The 23,394-nt window shown below is 37.7% G+C and overlaps 3 protein-coding genes across 7 annotated transcripts; 1 reads left to right on the top strand and 2 right to left on the bottom strand.

Moving 5' to 3' along the window:
- Positions 1 to 2,519: 2,519 nt before the first annotated feature.
- Positions 2,520 to 4,142, top strand: LOC130091290 (uncharacterized). Of its 2 annotated transcripts, XM_056259102.1 has the most exons (6): positions 2,520 to 2,609; positions 2,705 to 3,055; positions 3,148 to 3,501; positions 3,590 to 3,697; positions 3,888 to 3,961; positions 4,081 to 4,142. In XM_056259102.1, exons 1-6 carry the CDS (start codon positions 2,564 to 2,566, stop codon positions 4,099 to 4,101), a joined length of 954 nt encoding a protein of 317 aa, XP_056115077.1. In that variant the 5' UTR covers positions 2,520 to 2,563; the 3' UTR covers positions 4,102 to 4,142. The 2 variants fall into 2 exon arrangements, with proteins under 2 accessions (XP_056115077.1, XP_056115076.1); XM_056259101.1 differs by lacking the exon at positions 4,081 to 4,142 and having other exon boundaries at positions 3,888 to 4,067.
- A 2,076-nt stretch (positions 4,143 to 6,218) lies between these two features.
- Positions 6,219 to 16,704, bottom strand: LOC130091374 (uncharacterized). Of its 4 annotated transcripts, XM_056259218.1 has the most exons (7): positions 8,098 to 8,186; positions 7,940 to 8,021; positions 7,487 to 7,846; positions 7,056 to 7,382; positions 6,804 to 6,911; positions 6,678 to 6,700; positions 6,219 to 6,497 (listed from the first exon to the last, which is right to left on the bottom strand). In XM_056259218.1, the coding sequence occupies exons 1-7, from the start codon at positions 8,098 to 8,100 to the stop codon at positions 6,375 to 6,377; spliced, it is 1,026 nt and encodes a 341-aa protein (XP_056115193.1). In that variant the 5' UTR covers positions 8,101 to 8,186; the 3' UTR covers positions 6,219 to 6,374. The 4 variants fall into 4 exon arrangements, with proteins under 4 accessions (XP_056115193.1, XP_056115191.1, XP_056115189.1 ...); XM_056259216.1 differs by lacking the exons at positions 6,678 to 6,700; positions 6,804 to 6,911; positions 7,056 to 7,382; ... (1 more) ...; positions 7,940 to 8,021; positions 8,098 to 8,186 and adding exons at positions 15,004 to 15,026; positions 15,133 to 15,231; positions 15,593 to 15,931; positions 16,035 to 16,376; positions 16,471 to 16,704; XM_056259214.1 differs by having other exon boundaries at positions 7,940 to 8,186.
- Positions 16,705 to 20,093: 3,389 nt separating this feature from the next.
- On the bottom strand, positions 20,094 to 21,406 carry LOC130091376 (uncharacterized). Its single transcript, XM_056259223.1, has 4 exons — positions 21,224 to 21,406; positions 20,766 to 21,125; positions 20,348 to 20,677; positions 20,094 to 20,228 (listed from the first exon to the last, which is right to left on the bottom strand). The coding sequence occupies exons 1-4, from the start codon at positions 21,354 to 21,356 to the stop codon at positions 20,107 to 20,109; spliced, it is 945 nt and encodes a 314-aa protein (XP_056115198.1). The 5' UTR covers positions 21,357 to 21,406; the 3' UTR covers positions 20,094 to 20,106.
- Between the last annotated feature and the right edge of the window lie 1,988 nt (positions 21,407 to 23,394).

Raw genomic sequence — 23,394 nt, 5'->3', positions numbered from 1 at the left:
TTATCTAAAATGAATGTTTAAAGTGATTGACATAATGATGCTATGATACAACATTTTGATAATATGGTAGGCTATGGTATTTGCTATATTCTTTTTTTAATTAAAATTTCAAGCTGATTTTATCATTTCTTCTCACAAAAATCGTAGGCTATTGCACAATAAATATTTCATAAAAAGGAATATATACTGTATAATTGATCATTAAATATATTTTTGGGAACAAAAAAACCCCCACACATTCCTTTAGAATGGACTTTATGTTTGGATATTTCCGACTTCCCACTTCTGTAGTCGTGATTACAACTTACAAGCTTTCGCATTCAAGTGCTTTGTAGTTGGAAAGAACAGGAATCATGGCCATGGACACCAGGTTTATTCTTGCCTATTTATTGGGGAAATCGTATAAAGCCAAAATGATATTAAGCGTCATTCACTGACAACAATATTAAACATTCACCGCGCGCTGTTTAGATAGTCAGATAGTCAGCTTGCTGCTGATTCTGGAATTTCGGTCAAATACATGCTATTTTCGCTGTACAAAACGCTTTAAATGATTATTCATACAAATTTGGATCAATTTAACGAGAAGACAAGGCGATGTAACTGTTGTGGAAGAAACTAATAAAGCATATAGGCCTACCTGTCTCAGAAGCAATCGTTTCCTCCTCCGCCATGTTTAAAGTTTATGGACCACCTATCAAGATTATTCCCGAGTTTCCCAGTGGTAGCCTAGGATTCGAGATAGCGTTCATGTCCAATTTTTAACAAGGAAACTTTTTACGATAATCCCTATAGCACGTGAACTTCGTGAAGGCAGCATTATGCGTTCACGTGCTATGGTAATTATGGTAAATACCAAAAGCCGACATGGAAAATGCACATGAACACCCCCTCATGTGGTATTTTCTACTGGGCAACTCGTAGAATATTTGATGCACGAGTTGCCAAGATGAGATTACCTTTGACCTTTTCAAAATGGCGGAGAGCAACGCAAGAGTTGTGAATGGTAAAAATATGTACTATTCATGATCTAAAAAATATAAAGCATATATTATTTACGTTTGAGTTTTGATAAATCATTTTCTTGCTGTAGCAGATGACTTAAGCAATCTAAAATAGTTTTAGCTAAATAACAGGTCTGGATCTCCATCTTTTTACCACATTAGTCAAGTCAAGTCATCTTTATTTATATAGCGCTTTTAACAATGAATTGTTTCAAAGCAGCTTTACAGAGATAAACATATAATTTAAGGTAACAGATTGTTTTGGCGTTATAGCGGTTCTTGAATAATGTTACTTCCAGCTAAAGTTAACTTTGATTGATTTCACCACCGTCGAAATGATCAGACTTTAAACGCGAACCTGTGATTAACGCTGACGGCGTTCACATGCTCATTCAGAATTCTATAGTTATGTGCTTTTTAAAATATGTGCGCAGGTTTGTAATTCATACAACCCAGCCTAAACAAACTACTTTTCTTGCCTATAAATTTTGATACAGAATTTTGTTTTATTTTATCACTTCGTATCACATTACGACAACAAAAGCACTTGAACGCAACACACTGGTAAATACCAGTTCACAAGTGGAAAATATCATATTTTCCATAGCACGTGAACGCACCATTAGTCCCGTTGTACTGACTGAGGCAAAAACTTTTCATTACTTTTTCATACACAAATCCTTGTTTTGACATTATTTGAAGCTAAAGTGAGAGGAAAGTAAAGTCATAAGTAACATTTCCTATTAAAACCTTGAACAGACTGTATTATATCAATTCTTTTTTGATAAGAAACAATTTAAATCAATATTCACATTAGAGAAATAAATGGGTTTAAGAATCAATTAGCCTATCTAAACTAACAGATCTTGCACCAACATCCACAAACCACAAAGTGGCAGCAGAGACCATATATTCAGTGCAAACAGCGTACAGATGAGTTACATTCATATAGGTTTGCAGGTATTGTATATCAATGACAGATTTGTAGTATCTATTCAAAATCAAAACAATATGAGCACTGATTTTGGAACATGCAAATTCTAAGAATTTGAATTGTATTCCTCACAAATCTAAGCCTATGTGAGAAAACAGGGGTGAATACATACAGTAGCTGTGGTGTAGAAAATGAGACCATCAAGACAGACAACATCTAACACAATTAAGATAGACTAAAGGGCAGTTTATAAACTTAACTTTTTATAAAAACATTTAAAAAAAAACTAAACTGACATTAACAGATAACAGTCTCAACTCTAATTTTATAATATTGATAATGTATGTGTGCACAGAACTATTGGACACTGAATCATTAATTACATCACATCCTTTAAATAAAACCAGTCCCTGTAAAAGAGAGAACACAACTGTTCAGCTAATGAGGCCAGGTTTGTATTTTAGCATAAACTGCACGAGTCTTATCTGCGGTTGCAACTGTGTCAGGTCCAGGAAACAGGTAATAGTGCTAACAGAACAGAATCATGTGACAGTGCTGTTCTTCAATGCGTATATCAACATTATATAACTGTGGTTGAGCTTCTGTTCCCAAACTGAAGAAGAAAATGGATAAAAAACTTTGTGTGATGGTTTTACTCTTAACGGAAATGTGTAAGTGTATATTTCTATAATTATAATTTTTCTAATTAGTCTGATATAAATGTTTCGTTTTAGTTGTTTGATGCACAATGTTAATTATTTTACAGTGGAGGGACTATATGGAAACATCATTCAACCGGATTCAGTTTTATCAGTTCATGAAGGAGATGCAGTGGTATTGTCCTGCTTCATTTCATCAAAACAAATAAGTCTGGCTTCATGGTTCAAGCAAGTCACTGGAGAAGAACCACGTCTCATCGCTTCCTTACTTCTCCATCCATCAAAAAGCCAATTTTATAATGAATTTGACAAAAGTCATTTTGAAGTGTCAAGAGTTATTGACACTTTTAATCTGACGATCATGAACACCGTACAATCAGATTCAGCCACATACTACTGTACAACATCTTTCACTAATATCCTTAACTTTGGAAATGGCACTTTTCTGGTTATTAAAGGTGAGTCAGTGCATGTCTCTTCATGTTAAAGTGTTTATAATGATGATATTGGGAATAAAACAGCTATTTATACAAAACATCAACCATTCTAGGAGCAGAAATCAGCAAACCCACTCATGTACAGCTGCCCAAGTTTGAACTAGTTGAGTCGGCGGTAAATGTGCCTCTACAGTGTTCAATCCAAAACCAGTTCGTGAGTGGTGGAGGTGAACATCGTCTCTACTGGTTCAGACATGGATCAGGAGAATCTCCTCCAGGATCCATTTATATTCATGGAAACACAAGTGATCAGTGTTTGGAGAGCTCTGAAGCTGGCTGTCTTTCACCGACCTGCGTGTACAACCTCCCAAAGAAAAAGTTCAGTTCATCAGATGCTGGAATTCACTACTGTGCACTGGCCACGTGTGGAGAGGCTTTATTCGGAAATGATCCTAAACTGAATCCTGGTAAGTGTGAGCTTTTCAACATCACATAGAAAATATCAGCCCTACAGTGCATATTATGTGTTATGAAATATTGCTTCTCATGATTTAGACAACTTCAAGAGCCAGAACACACACTTAATCTTTATAACGGTCCTTACGGTGCTGCTGACATCCAACTTTACGATCAATATTCTGCTGTGCTGCATGAGGAGGAAAGGTAAGTGCTTGTTAGAAATCTTGCTTCTACAATCAACAGTTTGTTACGGCATAGTAGTCATTCCATGATCGACTGAGAAGTCTAAATATACAGCAAACTTTTTTAAATATATATCTTTTTCTTAGTCAGATGTCCTATATTAGAATTAGATAATTTATGTGAGGGCTAACCAGTGTGTGTTTTATTACAGAGTCTATTAGTGCAATAGACAGCAAATATCAGCAAATCCAGATTACTGATGATGATGATGTGTCAATAATTCAGGTTTGTCAAATGAAACTCTCCAGATGTAAAACCACTTATAATACATTTATTATGATTTATCATTATAATTTTGTCGAAGTTTAAATTATATTGTCTGGAATGTTCTTTTTTTTGTGTAGTATAAGGAAGTGAACTTTTGACCTTCACCCATCACCACCAAACACTCGAAGAGTGAAGAGAAACAACATGACATATGATATGACATATGACATATGAACATATGACATACGGGTTTGACATATCAAAACCATGGCAAAAATAAAAACACAAACCGGCTGTAGATTAGTATTATTCAGTAATAGCCATTATTTCATTTGGGCAATTCTGAAAATTATTTTTGATCAGTAATTATTATTAATGGGCTGATATGTTGTAGTGACTAAAAGACCAGTCACAGTTAATATTTTCCTCAATATCTTATTGCAATAATTACATGCAATTTTTATTTGCTTTATTCATGTAATAACATCTACAATAATTTAAACATTCTATGCATTCTGTCTATGCCACCATTGTACAATTAGTCTACTTGTGTTCTTATAAATGTATTCTACAGATATATAATGGCATAAATAAAGTACTTTCCATATGTGTTCTGTGTGTTTTTGCATGTGTTGTGATTGTGAACTAGACGGTGAATAGATCCAATGATCTGCAACCATTAGGTGGCAGTAAAGACCACGTGTTAAATTCAGCATTCAGCAAGACCCTCTTTTAAAGGGATAGTTCACCCTCAAGTTGTTCCAAACCTGTATGAATTTTCTTCTTCTGTTCATCACAAAAGAAGTTATTCTAAAGAATGTAGGTCACTAGACAGTTGATGACACCCATTGACTTAGTATGGGTTTGACTTAGTATGGGTTTGAATCCAATCGCTACTGCCAACTGTTTGAATACAAACATTCTTTAAAATATCTTGTTTTTTGTTCAACACAAGAAAGAAACTTATAAAAGTTTGGAACAACATGATGAGTGTGAGTGAAGGGTGAGTGAAGGCGCTTTCACACGGGACCTGGCAGTCGTGAGTATCTAGTTAATTTTCAATAGGAGACATGCGGAAAGCGACAAAATGCGGGTGGTCACAAGCAATGCTCGTTCACCCAGAATCCTGCCGCTTTCATATTTTATTTTATCTTTTTGTGAGTGGCCAATCATCAAACAGGTTATTAGCAACCAATCATAGGACATTTTACTGAACTTATATCGGAGTGCTGAAAATATAAATATTATTGATAAATAATTAATGACAATAATTAATAATGACACCACCACAAAAAAATCCATTAAGATATATTTATCAATTTGTTTTGTTGATGATTGTAACTATGGCAACGTCCACCCCAAGACAACGCAAGCACCACCTCAACTGGGAGGCCTCAAAATTCTTTAAGTTGATGATTGTAAATGGCATTTGCAACGTCAGAGACCACAAGTCAAGTCAAGTCACCTTTATTTATATAGTGCTTTTTACAACACAGATTGTATCAAAGCAAGCTTCACAGTGATAAAATGAAAATAATACAACAAAGTTTGTTTCTAGAAGAAAATTGCGTCATCGTCCACCTTAAGTAAGGTAGATCAATAATAGGTTGAATATTAAATGTACCCAACTAAGCAAGCCAAAAGCCAAGGCAATTTCACAACGCGAGCACCACCTCAACTGCACAAAACGCTTCCACTACGAGAGAAAGCGGCAGCCGCGCGGTGATTCCACCGCTTGCCGCGTCTCGTGAGAAAGGGCCTTAAGTGATGACAACATTTTCATTTTTGGGTGAACTATCCCTTTAAGAATTCTTGTTAAAGACCAACTAAATGTGCACTAGTCCTTTTTAAAGGGAACTATCTTATACAAGTACCAGGTTTCACCATTTGAGTTAACAGAATAAAAACAACATTACACATAAACACATTTTAACAAATGCACATTACATACACATACATTTTAATTTAGTATATGCAAATGAAGCATAGGCTACTATGCAAGTAATACGTGATTCATAAGGAAACTGTAAAAATGAACATTTCACAAGTTCCAAAGTTGACCTGTAAAGAACAACAGAGAGTCTAACAACATACATTCATTAATATGTATAAAATCAATGAGAACACAAACACAAATGACCTTTCTTTTCCCACAATTATGCCAAATAAATGCATATATCTAACAATACACAGTACAAAGCCATAATAACACTTAAACATACAAAGACATTAAAATAGGGAGACTTACAGCTATCATCTTGTAGTTTTCAAATAATCAGACTATACTCTAGGTTTAATTTTCAGAGGACGACAGTCAACTCATAAAATGTAGGAGAAGTTACCAAAATTATTCTGACAAATTGAATTAAATTGATGTTATAAGCTCATGATGAAAATATTTGTGTCGAAGTGAAATGCCCCTCTCTGGATGTTACTGCTGTGATCTGACCTGAGCGTACAGAGACTGCTCCTGAATGACCTTTGATTTGGTCCTTCTAGTGTTCAGAGGTTTCTGACCAAAGCTAATGGCTGCGTAATTCATGCTGTCTTCATTCTAATATCAAGAGAGAAAATCATTTCCAATTGTGAGAGGAAAATTATGATGTGGCATAATATACAACAAAATATTTTAAAAACCCTGAAAAAATAATATTATCTAATATTAAATTGATAAAACATATACATTGATAAACATCTGGAAAAGATCTCAAATGGAAGATAATTGTGTACTTACTTGATTCTCTTGAGGTTTGAGCACTTTAGGAAATGAAGAAACAAGCCTTGTCATTATAAATGGCATTTAAATTTTTAACAATTTTTCCTTTAACATAATAAATTAATTTTATTCAGAAAGTCCTACCTTTATTCTGACCCCTGAATAGTTTTATTCCCAGAAAAACAACAAGAGCAAAAAATATAATGTTTGAAATTCCAAGAGCAAGAAGAGTTGGATTCAAATCACCACTTACTGAAACACAAATAATTTGATCTTCTTAATTTTTTTTTTTTTTTGATGAGTTTGGTATTATGTACTCTAGTATATTAATCAAAGGATAGGAGATAAAGCTAAACATTTCAACATTTAAAGCCAGATATTAGCATTTCACCTTACCTCTAAACTTGAGTTGAGTTCCTTTTCCAAACAGTATCTCTCCACATGCGGCCACAGCGCAGTAGTAAATCCCAGCATCAGAGTCACTGATGTTGCTCTTGAGGAGATTGTAGACGCAGCTCTGTGTTTGAGACTCACTGCTGTTCTTACACTGGCCATTTCTCTCTCCTTTGGTGTAAAGGACTCCTTGAGAGTCTCCCAAGCTTTGTCTGAACCAGTAGACGCTGTATTCTCCACAACTCTCACTGAAGATGCTGCACTGCAAATTCACAGAATCCCCTGGATGAAGCGTGTCTATCAAAGACTGCTGAAGAGATGTGTGTCCAGCTTGAAAAGTGACATAAAAGGAACATAAATAGTAAGCAAATCATTTATGGCATGATTGATGCCATAAATCAAACAAAACTAAAATAACAAGCAGGGAAACTTACCTTTAAAAAATAATCTAGTGCCTGCACTCATTCCAATGCTGTAATATGATGCGACGACACAATAATATGTTGCTGAGTCTGAAGGCTTTGTCTGTAAAATGATCAGATTAAAATGATCATCTCCTTTGGAAACATTAAAACGGTTCATTTTCTCAAAGTCCTTATTCCAGCTGGGTTGTTGATTTAAATATAGAGATACAATTTGTATGGATTTTCCATTGGATGTCCGTTTAAACCATGCTCTTGTTGATTGCAGAAGCTTTGAAAAGCTGCAAGTAAGATTTACATCCTCTCCAGCTCGAACTACTTTTACGTCTTCCTGAACAACATCCACATTAGAGGACACATCCGAGGAGCAGACTGCAAAATCAAGCACACAATAGTAACTTTTAGAGTTGAAAGTGTTAATGAAAAGACTTGTTTAATGTTTAAACGGCATTTAGGTATATTTACATATTGTTGAGGAAAGCAAAAGAATGAAGTAATATCTCATGATCAGTCGTCTTCCAAAATTATCCTCAGGCTTTGAATTCCCCTGAAAAAGCAAACGAATGAGCCACACCATCACACACGCTAAAGAATAAGTGTAGATCACTAGACTGTGTCCTTACCATGTGTCCATCTGTCTCTGCTTCAGTCAACTGAGGCACATGTGCACTTTCACCTTAACTTTTCTGCTGTCACACACTGTCGCCACATCAAAATGGCTAACCTAACCATCTTTCCATTGCTCCAAAAAAAGACAGGTGTTATTAATACTACTGCTTAGTAAACTGGCCTCTCTCAAAACTATGTGGGTAATATGTTGTTTTATTGCTAATGCTTGATGTGGTTTGACAAAGGGGAAAAAAAGCAGGAAATAAGTTTCAAAGAAGCATGTAACCAGAAGACAAACCTTTAAAGGGCCTCACATGAAAGTTCTTTTTTACCGATGATGAGCATCCAAATATGAAACATTTAAATAATGTTTTGAATCAAGGGGATGGCAGATGAAAGGGCATGATCAAGTTTAACTATTCTGGATTGGTGAATGCATACATCTGTCACGATATGCTGATCAGTAAACACAATGGAGAATACAACATAAAGTCTTTAATAAACTGACATTCAGGAGAATACAGGATAAGGAATGAGAATCACTAAATAAACATACCACGTGAACACAAGACAGAACACTGAGGAGAACTAAGGGCTTAAATACACAAAGGGAGGTAAAGAGGAAACCAAACAGGTGAGTGTAATCAGTAACCAAGGGAACAAACTGACACACACTAGAAAAATAGTGGTACATTCCATGGACTGTAAAGTGGACTTCACATCTTAAGTGAGATTCCAATCCGAAGGGAGTGAACATGTTCAGTTCAAAGGGAACTGTGAACTGCATAGGGGATAAGGGAACATCAATGCATCACTTCACAGGAAGTGGAGAGCGAAAATCACCTAACTGTCACTGCGCATCGCGCCACCAGTCTGTACTAACAATGGAGCAGAGCCTTTGGGTGAATTTTTAAAGGTGACATTTCATGATAATCTGACTTTTTTCACTTTTAAGTGCTACAATCGAGTCCCCGGTGCATCTACCAACCCAGAAAACGTGAAAAGTGACAACCCAGTAACTTTGTTTTGGTGAGCCTTTCTCTGCAAGCATGTCAAAAAATAAGCTGATCAGATTTCGCCCCACTTCAGACGTAAGAAAGGGGATCTTATTATAATATTACCGCCCCTTAATCTGCACGTTTCCATCCGTGGCGCCGCCATTCTCGCATTCGCAAGTGACAACAGTGTAACCAGTTCTATTGCAAATGGCAAAAGTTTGAGCAAAGCAAGCCAACTGTTTCGTTGTGTCGTTGGCTGCACAGACGAGGACTGAACACTATTTAGAGCCACAGTCTCAGACGAGACAAGAGAGCAGTGGAATGAGTGGATTAATTTTATTTTCAACGGTAATCCCCCAGAAACAGATGAATCAATGTAACTCCACAACAACTACATGTATCCACTAATTCAGAAACGTCCAGGTGCATCTAAAAATTGCAACCTCTTCCTGAGTCTCCCTGTAAGGATGCACTCCGGTACTGGTTATTTCTGAGATTTTAGATAGGTGAGATTATTCGTGTGTTTTGTTATTGTATCCGAAGCTTGTGTAAAGGCTCCGCTCTATTCTGAACGAGGTGGAGGAGCAGAAGCTCATTTACATTTAAAGGGAGACAAACAAAAACGGACAGTTTTTTTGCTCACATCCAAAAAGGGGCAACTTTGACAAACTATAATAAATATCCTGGGGGGTATTTTGAGCTGAAATTTCACAGACACATTCTGGGTACACCATAGATTTATATTACATCTTATGAAAAGTGGCATAATATGTCACCTTTAAACGGTTCTGTGATGGACGAGTTTACGTATAGAGTATTGATAAATATTTTGTTGCTATTTTGCAAACTTGAATATTTTTGAATGGTTATGGCGATGAATTTGACATTTGCATGTTCTATTGTATGAATAGTTATGTAGACAAAGTAAAAGTGTAATTTTTTTATTTTACTTTACCAAAGGAATGTTTACTATGCATGCAGCTGTGTGTGGGAAAGAAAGCGCACAAGATGAGACCACTTTCCTTTATTAAGATCATTGATTAAGAACACATTTACACATAGTTAACCAAATCAAAACTTATTTTCATTATGAATGACAGCTTGAACTGCCCCCCTCCTTGAACTGACAACTTACCGTGGTGGTGGGGTTTGAGGACCTGAATGACCCTATGAGCTATGTTGTCCGGGGCTATATGCCCCTTGTAGGGTCTCCCAAGGCAAAAAGGTCCTAGGTGACGGGTCAGACTAAGAGCGGTTCAAAAACCCTTCATGATGGAGTTAAAATCGAGGACCGTGACGTCGCCCGGCATGGAGCAGCCGGGGCCCCACCCTGGAGCCAGGGCCGGGGTTGGGGCTCATATGCGAGCGTCTGGTGGCTGGGCGTCCCTCCATGGGGTCCGGCCGGGCTCAGCTCGAAGGAGTGACGTGGGGCTGCCTTCCCCTAGGCTCACCACCTGCAGGAGGAATTGTAAGGGGGCGGTGCTTAGTGGTTCAGGCAGTAGTCGAAGGCGGGGGCCTCGACAACCCAATCCCTAGACACGGAAACTAGCTCTATGGACATGGAACGTCACCTCGCTGGCGGGGAAGGAGCCTGAGATTGTGCGTGAGGTTGAGAGGTACCGACTAGAGATAGTCGGCATCACCTCCACACACGGTTTGGGCTCTGGAACCACACTCCTTGAGAGAGGATGGACTCTTTACTACTCTGGAGTTCACCCCGGTGAAGGAGAGGGTCGCTTCCCTGCGCCTTCGGGTCGGGGATAGGTCTCTCACTGTCGTGAGAGACCTATCCCCAAACGGGCCAAACGGCATTGCAGAGTAGCCGGTCTTCTTGGGGTCTCTGGGAGGGGTGCTGGAAAGTGCTCTGACTGGGGACTCCGTCGTTCTACTGGGGGACTTCAACGCCTACGTGGGCAGTGACAGTGACACCTAGAGGGGTGTGATTGGGAGGAACGGCCCCCCTGATCTGAACCAGAGCGGTGTTCTGTTATTGGACTTCTGTGCTAGTTACAGCTTGTCCATAATGGAAACCATGTTCAAGCATTAGGTTGTCCATCAATGCACGTGGCATCAGGACACCCTAGGCCGGAGGTCGATGATCGACTTTGTGGTGGTTTCATCTGACCTCTGGCCTTATGTCTTGGATACTCGGGTGAAAAAGAGGGGCGGAGCTGTCAACTGATCACCACCTGGTGGTGAGTTGGATCCGATGGTGGGGGAGGAAGCTGTACAGACTCGGCAGACCCAAATGTACTGTGAGGGTCTGTTGGGAACGTTTGGCAGAGTCTCCGGTCAGAGAGATCTTCAACTCCCACCTCTGGCGGACCTTCGACCGATCCTGAGGGAGTCTGGAATTATTGAGTCCGAGTGGTACATGTTCTCCACCTCCATTGTCGACGCGGCCACTCGGAGCTTTGGCTGTAAGGTCTCCGGTGCCTGTCGAGGTGGCAATCCCCGAGCCCGGTGGTGGACACAGGAAGTAAGGGATGCCGTCAAGCTGAAGGAGTCCTATCGGGACTGCAGACTGCAGCCCGTGTTATTTTGGAGGCAAAAAATCAGGCCTGGGAGGAGTTCAGTGAGGCCATGGAGAAGGAATACCGGTTGGCCTCGAAGAGATTCTGGAAAACCATCCGGCGCCTCAGGAGAGGGAAGCAGTGCCCTACCAACGCTGTTTACAGTGGAGGTGGGCAACTGTTGACCTCAACTGGGGATGTTGTCGGACGGTGGAAGGAATACTTCGAGGGGCTCCTCAATCCCACCAACATGTCTTCCATTGAGGAAGCAGAGGCTGATAGCTCGGAGGTGGACTCGTCCATCACCCAAGCTGAAGTCAAGAGGTAGTCAAGAAACTCCTCGGTGGCAAGGCACCGGGGGTGGATGAGATCCGCCCTGAGTACCTCAAGTCTCTGGATGTTGTGGGGCTGTCTTGGCTGACATGCCTCTGCAGCATCGCGTGGCAGTCGGGGACAGTACCTTTGGGCTAGCAGACCGGGGTGGTGGTCCCTCTTTTTAAGAAGGGGGACCGGACGGTGTGTTCCAACTACAGGGGGATCACACTTCACAGGGAGAGTCTATGCCAGGGTACTGGATAGGAGAATACGGCCAATAGTAGAACCTCGGAACAGTGGCACAGTGCTCATTCAGTAAATGCAGGACCTTATTTCGCATTGCCGGCAGTAAGTCAGACTTGTTCCCGGTGCATGTTGGACTCCGGCAGGGCTGCCCTTTGTCGCCGGTTCTGTTAATCATTTTTATGGACAGAATTTCTAGGCGCATCCAGGGGCCGGAGGGTGTCAGGTTTGGGGACCACACGATTTCGTCTCTGCTCTTTGTGGATAATGTTGTCGTGCTGGCCCCTTCAGACCAATGTCCCCCCGGAAGAGCTGGAGGAAGTGTCTAGGGAGAGGGAAGTTTGGGCATCTCTGCTTAGACTGCTGCCCCCGCGACCCGGTCCCAGATAAGCGGAAGAAGATGGATGGATGGAATGACAGTTACTGCACAGCTTCAAATCTGTTAATAGTCAATTAATAGCTGGAATAGCCAATTAAATATACAAGTAGTCTAATTTAAAAAAATATATATTTATTAGATACATAATGTTTGTTTTGTATATTGACTCCTTTGGTAGCGATCCCATCATTATTAACATAGCACAGCTGATTGGTTGCTGTTATATCTGTCAGAATGAGAGTCGTAGATCCAAATGCAAGCAAGCAGTTTATTAGCGACAGGCAGAACAGGTACAACACTCAAAACACCACGTTTAGCAGGCGGGCGACCTGAATGCCACAATCCCAGGAGAGTAAAGAGTGACAGGAATAAACACAGTGTGGACGCAGGCTGATGGCTGGTTGAAGAGAACTCCAGACGATCTCCAGTAGCCTGGATGCACAGACGAGATCGAGGAAGTAACTCGATCTCCGGTAAGAAAATGTAGACACAGGAACTAGGTGAGAGAACACAAACAAGAGTGACGAACCGACACCAAGCATAATTCACTCCCGCTAGAAATAGGCAGTTAACAAGCAGTAGTGACTAGCTGCAGCTGAAGGGTGATTGAGTGATCAGCTGGTTACTAGGCAACAAACAAGCACTACACACACAGACCCCACACCTACAAACACACCAACAGATACACAAAATGAACACACGGATCGATGAACCGTGACAATATCAGCGTCCAATGAGCTGCAGCTCAACATTCAAATAAATACCGGTGTGTTGCTGTTAGCAGTTTGCAGCGCGCTTTCAGAACGCATCTGGATTCAACATCTAAGATAAGTGATTGACGTTTTATTCCACATCTGCGCATATTGTGTGGTCAGGTTATTAATTCCTAAATGGAGCAATCTTTACAAGTTTAAACTAGCTTCATGTTAGCAATGTTTTTAAATAGCGCCATGTCAGTGCACGAGTGAATCACTGAAGCATATAAGGAGCAGTAGCAGCGGTCTATTTTATGTCATAGCCTCTTTATACACTGTTAGCATGGATATGAAAACAGTTCAACTGATGCATTTGCGATTCAAACGACGTTCACCATATTCAGCGGTATAACTTCAATGATGCATCCTTTAATTTCCAAGAGCAATGTTTTCATTAGCTATACTAAATGTGTGCGGTTGAGTCAAGTTAAAAGAACAATCAATACAGTTAAACTAAGCATCATGTTTATAATCTTGTGGAGTCAAGGCACACAGAATCAGATCTCATACCAATGATCTACAATCACTAGGTGGCAGTAGAGAGCATGTTGAATTCAGCATTCAGCAAGTTACTCTTTAAAGAAAGAGTCTTTCTTGTTAAAGACTAACTAAATGCTAACTAATACTTTGCCAGGGAACTATACCCTATACATGCGCCAGGATCTATCATTTGAGTTAACAATAAAAACAATGCAATGAAACATTATAAAAAAACAACAACACATTTGATCAAATGCACATAAACAGACTATTAATTTAGTAGAACCAAATGAAGCATAGCCTACTTCACACAAGTGATTCATAAGGAAACTGTAAAACAGAAATTCCAAACTTGCTCAAAATGAGTCTAACAACATACATTCATTAATCCATTAACAAAAATATAAATGAACATACAAACACACTACTTCTCTTTTACAATTATCATTAACATTACTATGTCTAACAAATTAATATAGCTATCTAACGTTACAAAGCCAAAATAACACTTTAACATATAAAATGCATTCAAATATGGCCACCAACAGCTATCATCTTGCAATCCATATTTTTATTTACATTGTTACTTTTTTGACATTGTTAGCTACTGGTATTTGAAGTTACATTTTCAGAGCATTTAACAATTAACTGACACTTAAATACTTAACATAAAGGACATGCATTATAGATTCAAGTTCAATTTATTTTATTTTATTTTATTTTTAAATCACATTAAAAACATCAACACGGCTGACCAAACTGCTGTATACAGTTAAAAAAAAAATCATAAAACAGACTTCAAAACATAAAAACATGAAGAAAATCAATAAACTCATTAAATAGAGTGATAATGACCAAATTATTCAACCAAAATTAAATGTATTGTCTTCAAATATGTTGTTGTAAGCTCATGATGAAAATATTTGTCGAAGTGAAATGCTCCTCTAAACCTCTGGATGTTACTGCTGTGATCTGACCTGAGCGTACAGAGACGGCTCCTGAATGACCTTTGATTTGGTCCTTCTAGTGTTTAGAGGTTTCTGACCAAAGCTAATGGCTGCGTAATTCAGGCTGTCTTCATTCTAATATCAAGAGAGAATAGAATTCCTATTATGAGAGGAAAAATTACACATTATGTGGCTTAATTTTTTTTTTTTAAACCCTGACAGAAAAACTATTATCTAATATTAAATTGATACAAATATCTCAAAAGGAAGACAATTGAAAGATAACTTACTTGATTCTCCTGTGGTGTGGGCACTTTGGGAAATTAAGAAACAGTCTTGTCATTATAAATGGCACTTGTGTTATTCAAAATTTGATATAGTATTACCACAATAAATGAATCCTATTCAGAAAGTCTTACCTTTTTTCTGACCCCTGCATAGTTTTATTCCCAGAAAAACAACAAGAGCCAAAAATATGATGTTTGAAATTCCAAGAGCAAGAAGAGTTGGATTCACATCTAAGGCAATAAAATGAATTTTTTTTTAATATATTTTGCTTAGATATATATATTTTTTACAATCATTTGATCAGTTCGGTATCATGTACTCCTGTAAATGAATGAAATGCTTTTCCAGAGAGGAACGATCAAACATGGACTCACATCACCACTCACTGAAACAAAATTAATTTGATCTTCTTAAATCTTTTTTTTAGATAAGTTTGGTATCATGTACTATATTAAGTACATTTTTGTATTTAATTTTTTTATATACATTACTGTATTGGTATCATGCACATGTAGTATATAAATCAAATGCTTTTCCAGATAGGAGATAAAGCCAAACATTTCAACATTTAAAGCCAGATATTTGCTTTACCTCTAATATTGAGTTGAGTTCCTTTTCCAAACAGTATCTCTCCACATGCGGCCACAGCGCAGTAGTAAATCCCAGCATCAGAGTCACTGATGTTGCTCTTGAGGAGATTGTAGACGCAGCTCTGTGTTTGAGACTCACTGCTGTTCTTACACTGACCATTTCTCTCTCCTTTGGTGTAAAGGACTCCTTGAGAGTCTCCCAAGCTTTGTCTGAACCAGTAGACGCTGTGTTCTCCAGCACAACTCTCACTGAAGATGCTGCACTGCAAATTCACAGAATCCCCTGGATGAAGCGTGTCTATCAAAGACTGCTGAACAGTTGTGTGTGATACGGCTGCATCTTGACATAAGTGACATAAAACGGACACTTGATAGAAAAAGCAAGGCCAATAGTCATCCAACACAATCCCCACAAAATATAAATAACAAGCAAGAAAATATACCTCTGACAAGTATTCTAGTGCCTGGACCCATTCCAATCTTCCAATTTGATGCGACGACACAGTAATATGTTGCTGAGTCTGAAGGCTTTGTCTTTAAAATGTTCAGATTAAAATGATTGTCTCCTTTGGTAACATTAAAACGATCCATTTTCTTAAAGTCCTTATTCCATTGGGGTTGTTTAAAGTTTACAGACACAATCTTTAAAGATTTTCCTTCAGCCGTCTGTTTAAACCATGCGGTTGATTCCAGAAACTCTGAAAAGTTGCAGGTTAAGTTCACATCTTCTCCAGACTGAACTATTTTTAAATCTTGCTGAACAACATCCACTTCAGAAGTGCAGACTGCAAAATGAAGCACACATTAGATACTTTAGAGTTGAATGTGTTATAAAGTGTTAAATAGGTGAGTTGTTTATAAGCATTTAGGTATATTTACATATTGTTGAGGAAAGCAAAAGAATGAAGTAATATCTCATGATCAGTCGTCTTCCAAAATTATCCTCAGGCTTTGAATTCCCCTGAAAAAGCAAACGAATGAGCCACACCATCACACACGCTAAAGAACAAGTGTAGATCACTAGACTGTGTCCTTACCATGTGTCCATCTGTCTCTGCTTCAGTCAACTGAGGCACATGTGCACTTTCACCTTAACTTTTCTGCTTTCACACACTGTCGCCACATCAAAATGGCCAATTTCTTTTTTTAACTCAACCATTTTTCCTTTCCATTGCTCCGGAAACCCTCTTTCATTTATTAGGAAATGTATTATAAATACTATTGCTTAGTTACCCAGTTTTTAGCAACTAAAGTTGCCCTCTTTGAAAACAGAGTTAATGTGTTTTTTTATTGCTACCAAAAATGCATTTTGTGGTTTGACACAGAAAAAAGCAGGAAATAAGATGTTTCAAAGAAGCATGTAACCAAAAAACAATCCTTTTAAGGGCCTCATATAAATCTCAATGTTTTAGTAGGCCTACCAATGATGACAACCAAGATATTTTACATTTAATTCAATAATTAATTAAATGTAAAATTAAATTAAAATAATTCAATTAAATGTATTTTTTAAATCAAGGGGATAGCAGGGCACGATCAAGTCTAAAGGTATTATGCCCTTTTACAAAGTCTTGATTTTGTTTTGGAGGTGTACTAGAATATGCTTTCATGCTTGATTGTTCAAAAAACACATTATTTGTCACATATTTTACATTATTACAGCACTTCTCTCCCCAGTCTGGCTCGAACGCAACATTAGTTCCTGTTCTGATGAAGCCCCTCCTTCTGAATTATGAAATGTGCCGTGATTGGTTAGCTGGCCCAGTGTGTTCTGATAGGCACTGCTTAGCGCGTGTTCTGGAAAGTCATGCCTCTTACCATAACAGCGAACTCTACTCAGATGTAAGTTTTAAGGATGGCTTCAATTTCAAACCAATTCAAGCCTGATTCAGACTTAAGAATGTTAACAAACAAGAGGATCGTCCAGAACGGATTTCATGCACGGACTTTGCAAGCACAGATTTCATAGGACGTTTCAGCGTGGCATTCTTTTTTTGTAATTTTCTTATACAATTTTAGATACGATGTTATACACCATTTAATCATAATATTTGTTGGAAACTATATGGTAATACAAATAGTAATCGATCACAAAACCATGGTTAATTTTCCTAAGGAACGGTGAACAGCCGTACTACATAAGTAAATGGTAAATGGACTGCATTTATATAGCGCTTTCACAGACCCAATGACCACCAAAGCGCTTTACATTTTGCCTCACATTCACCCATTCATTCACTCATTCATACACCGACGGCGGGAGCTTAAAAAAGCTACAGTAAACAGTAGCACTATATCAACTGTAACGTTGTCTAGCAGACTCGCAGAGGCAAAGCTTTGCTCTTTGTTCTTACATCTCTAGCCAGCAGAGGCACCAGTTGCTTCAGTATTTTTACACTTACCTGTTGGTGGTGGGAGTGACTCACCTAAAAGTCCTTCCACCATAGCTATCCACGAAGTCCTCCTCTGTGAAGAAAGGATTTCAAATGTGTTTTTTTTATATTAATAATATTCCACGACCTGCAATATGTGCGCATGAGAAAATTATAGGGACAGTCTGCTGGAAGTCATGGGGTTAAATAGCTGATGACCCGGAGTCATCCTGGTCACGAGGGACTTTGTTTCTATTAGACCCGACATGTGCATTTGCAAGAAGAGATAACATCCAGTGTGAAGCACTTCTTCCGGAAGAACATGAATCCGGAAAAACTAAATAAAACACCTCTCATACTGTTTATTTGAATTACGTACAAATTACGCACATAAAAGTTGAATTATGCAAAGATATCTGAAAGACCAGTAAAAATAGATTGGATGAACCTATCGGGATTATTTGTTTATACACTGATGAAGTCTGCACAGTATCAGGAGTAAGTGAGTAAATACTGTACATTGAAATACATGAGAATGAAAATAAGTTATTTATTTATTTGGGCACCTGTTACGTCAGCAGGCTTTGCTGGCTGTGAGATTTTCCCACTATAAAAATAAGGATGTATTTCGAATCCATACATGCCATGGATGTGCTTCAATATTTCCGCAGGCTTTTATTTCTTGGAGATTTGACTTATATATTTGAAGTTTGACATAGAGACATTCCATAGGCATAATGGTTTTTATACTGAGAGCTATTGACAGTTTCTTGGCCCTAACCGTAAACCCATCACAGAAAACTTTCAGCATTTTTACATTTTCAAAAGACATAATAAGGCATAACTAATGAATTATACAGAGAATATAACTTCACTTTAGTTGTCTACAGTAATGTTTTTTTTAAAGTGACTGTAAATTTTTCGCATTTCAAAAATATGTTAGTACTCTTGCATAAAGTCAATAAAAAATAAACCAAATATGTTATACAATCAATAAAGAACAAAAAAGTAGTTTTAATGTCAGTTTGTGTTTCAGTTAAATGTATTCGAGGAGGTTTAAATGAATTTGCATTTTTTGCTAAAGGAATAATCTGTTTGGATAAATGTGTTACATTGTCACAAAAGAGACACACAGCAAGATACAGGAACAATAATGGATAAAGCAGACTTTATTTTAGTTATTTACTTATAAACGTGAAGCCATGCCTATATTACATTGTTACATTTTTTTGGGGGAACATTAAAGCCATGGATATCACAGAACACGCACCATAATTTTACACATACTGTAACACCATTTATGAAAAATTACTTTAAGCTAAAAATCATGTTTTACATTTGCACTACAAACAAGGAATTTGTGGCATGTGCTTTGAGAAATGATCATCTTAATTTAGATACTTTCAAGTATCAAAAACACAATATTATTTAAGTACAGTTTAAGTTAATATACAGACAAAAATATCTGGTTTCTGTTCTATATAAATGGACATAGTACATGCAACCAGCTATATTTAAAGCTCAAATAACATGATAAAAAGGTCACGAAAATACAGAACAATATGTAAAAGACTTGCGATGTGACATGAACTGTTGCAAATCTGGTATGTATACACACTGTTACAAAGCATTACTGAAAATATACAGTAATACATGTTTTACCTCATAAACTAGGCTTGAATGGGAAACTGTTACTTCTGTTGTGAGATTATAGGCATTCTTTCACTATACATGCTGTATGTCACAAGAGAGTGTTCTTGAGTAATCTTTACTTTGAGTCCGTTTGCTATGAAAGAATTGTGAGCTGCAAAACTCAGAATGTCTTCACCCTACAATAATGCGGAAAAAGAAACAAACGTCAAAGACATTGTCACATAAAATGAGGATAAAAGTCAAGTCTTTTAAGGAGCCCCACTATTATAATCATTTGCATGTGATAAGACTTACTGTATGATTCTAATTAATAAATATATGATTTGAATCTCAAACATAAAACTAGAAACTTACCTGACTCTCTTGAGATTTGTGGATTGTGGGTAAATAAGAAAAACATTTAATTAAAAAAGGCAATATTTCTGTAGTGGTATTTTTATTATTTTAATAAACGTGTTAATATAAATACTATATGTGTTATCAGTGTGTGCTAAAAAGAAACCTTACCTTTATTCTGATTCTGGCATAGTTTTATGGCAAGAAAAAAGGCTAAAGTTAAAAATACGATGTTTGAAATCCCAAGAACAAGCAGGGTTGTATTTACTCCACTCTCTGAAAAGACATAATTCATATTACTGATAACAGATCAGTGCATTGGTGTTATTTCCCTAATATATGATTTAAATGCTCCTCCTGAGTGGCAAAATTAAATATGTCTCCCAAAACCTTACCTTTAAACTTGAGTTGAGTTCCTTTTCCAAACAGTATCTCTCCACATGCGGCCACAGCGCAGTAGTAAATCCCAGCATCAGAGTCACTGATGTTGCTCTTGAGGAGATTGTAGACGCAGCTCTGTGTTTGAGACTCACTGCTGTTCTTACACTGGCCATTTCTCTCTCCTTTGGTGTAAAGGACTCCTTGAGAGTCTCCCAAGCTTTGTCTGAACCAGTAGACGCTGTGTTCTCCAGCACAACTCTCACTGAAGATGCTGCACTGCAAATTCACAGAATCCCCTGGATGAAGCGTGTCTATCAAAGACTGCTGAAGAGATGTGTGTCCAGCTTGAAAAGTGACATAAAAGGAATAGAAATAGTAAACACAAAATGCCATAAATCAAACAAAACTAAAATAACAAACAGTAAAACTTACCTTTAAAAAATAATCTAGTGCCTGCACTCATTCCAATGCTGTAATATGATGCGACGACACAGTAATATGTTGCTGAATCTGAAGGCTTTGTCTGTAAAATGATCAGATTAAAATGATCATCTCCTTTGGTAACATTAAAACGATTCATTTTCTCAAAGTCCTTATTCCAGCTGGGTTGTTGATTTAAATATAGAGACACAACTTGTATGGATTTTCCATTGGATGTCCGTTTAAACCATGCTCTTGTTGATTGCAGAAGCTTTGAAAAGCTGCAAGTAAGATTCACATCCTCTCCAGCTCGAACTACTTTTACATCTTCCTGAACAACATCCACATTAGAGGACACATCCGAGGAGCAGACTGCAAAATCAAGCAGGTACATTTAATAGACAGAGTTCTGATAAATGATAAATAGATAAATAGTTTTGTTGAATAGGAAAGATTTCAAGTATATTTACCTATTACTGAAAAGAACAAAATGATTATATAATATCTCATGATCACTGATCTTCCAAAATTATCCTCATATTTTAAATTCCCCTGGGTAAAAAAACAACAAAAACCAAACACGAATAAGCCCAAAACAATCATTTCACACCAATTAAATAATAGAGGTAGATCAGTAGACTGTCCATATACCATGTGTCCTTCAATCTCTGCTTCAAACAAATGAGATGCATATGCACTTCTGTCCTATTTATTCACACGGCTGTAAAATCTGATTGGTCATTTGAAAAGGGTTTTGAAGATGGCGAAAACCACTTCTGTGACAGCAGCCAATCAACTGGATGCTGTGCTGGAGTTATACTCCCCCCCCCCCCCCAAAAAAAAGTTGATAATTAAATTTAAAACATGTGGAAATTATAATTAAAAATATTATCAGTTATTTAGCTATTTTAACAAATGAAGTACCTTTTTCCTGTACATACTTGAGTGTTTTAAAACAACTTTACTGAAAATCACAGACAGTTCCTACACTTTAATTAAATCTCATAAATGCTAAGGAATTTTTTTTCAAGAACTGCTTTTTTGAAGTTAAAGGAAATATGATTGCTGTTGTAACCTACATTTTAAAGTTGGCAGATGGGTCAGATCTGAGTGCTGGTAAGCATATGCCACTGTGTAGTGCAGTGAGACTGACCCCGTCCTCCGTTTCTCTTTGTTTTCACACGTCTTTTTTCACACCTCTTGCTGCAACAAAACCACAACATGTCAAAAACCAACTACCCTTCCATTGCAAAAAAAAAAAGCCTTATTTTTATACTGTAGACAGACAACTGTATGACATTTTGATAAACTGCCTACTGCATATTAAAACTATGAGGTATACATAACAATGGTTAGCATCTGTATGTGCATAAGTGGTTAATAATAATAATAATTCGTTACATTTATATAGCGCTTTCCTGGGAACTCAAATCGCTTTACATGGAAGGGGGAATCTCCTCAACCACCACCAATGTGCAGCATCCATCTGGATGATGCGACGGCAGCCATATTGCGCCAGAACGCCCACCACAGTATCATAAGAACAAAAACAGGAAATTAGTCTCTTCACAGAAAAAAAATGGCCTAATGCAGCGGCTATTTTTGTGGGTGAGGTAGCAGTAGACATGCACATTTTTTCATTTTAGAACTATTATTGAAAATAAATGTTTCTCTATTCCCCATACATTTCAGAGAGTTAAATCTCAACCATGGCAACCATTGATGTGTCCATTTGTTTAGGCCTTAAAATCATTAAAGTCAGAAGTATGGGACACGGATTTGTAATTTCAGCACCAAGGACAGAGACAAAAAGACTAATTTTGCACTGCAATACAACATGACCCAACATAAATCTTTTCATATTTCAAATTGATGCAGAAAACACAGGGTGACACAAAGTTTCTACACAAACAGAATTTTCAACACTTTAATATAACACGTGCAAACTGAACATCATCCGACAAATCCTTTTCAAAGCATTGAACCAGGATAGCTAATGGATATTTAAGGTTTTACAATGCAATATCCTATTGCACAATATCTTAACTGGTTCATTTTAAAGAGCCCTAAATAAATGTCATGTTCAGATATTGCTTACATTTAAGTTATAAAGTTACAAAGTTAATGTTTTCATAAGTCTTTGCTGATCTGATGTAAAGTGGACATTTGAGTTGATTCTTAACCACAAAAGTACCCAAGCCATCATAAAAGACTATACACACAACCCACACACCATATCAAAGAGATAAAAGCACTTTAGCTATATTGTGTTCACAGAAATAATGTAATTTTTTGCCCACTAACAGACTCACTATTTGGATTCCATTCACAAAACACATGATCATTTTGGGCCTTGTTTACACCACTATCAAACCTTGTACCGCAGACTCAGACTCTGTCCATATAAGGAGAGGATGTGACTCTAGCTGTCAGAGATGAGCTGCATCACTTCCTGTTGCATGAGAGGGACACACACACACACACGCTTTGAACTATGAGATCTGTTTGCATGCACATGTAAGTGTGACACGCGCCCTTGATGGCTAAAGCAGTTTCCTACCCCCAAGACTGACCTCTGTCTGTTTTTAACAGCACACTTTGAATCGAAACCACAGAAACAACATTCAAACAGTCAACCACT

This window comes from Rhinichthys klamathensis, unplaced genomic scaffold (genome assembly GCF_029890125.1).
Source record: "Rhinichthys klamathensis goyatoka isolate OS25496 unplaced genomic scaffold, OSU_Roscu_1.1 h1tg000165l_1, whole genome shotgun sequence".
Lineage (NCBI taxonomy): Eukaryota > Metazoa > Chordata > Actinopteri > Cypriniformes > Leuciscidae > Rhinichthys > Rhinichthys klamathensis.
Note: the sequence above shows the minus strand (reverse complement) of the source record. Positions and strands in the feature narration are given on the sequence as shown.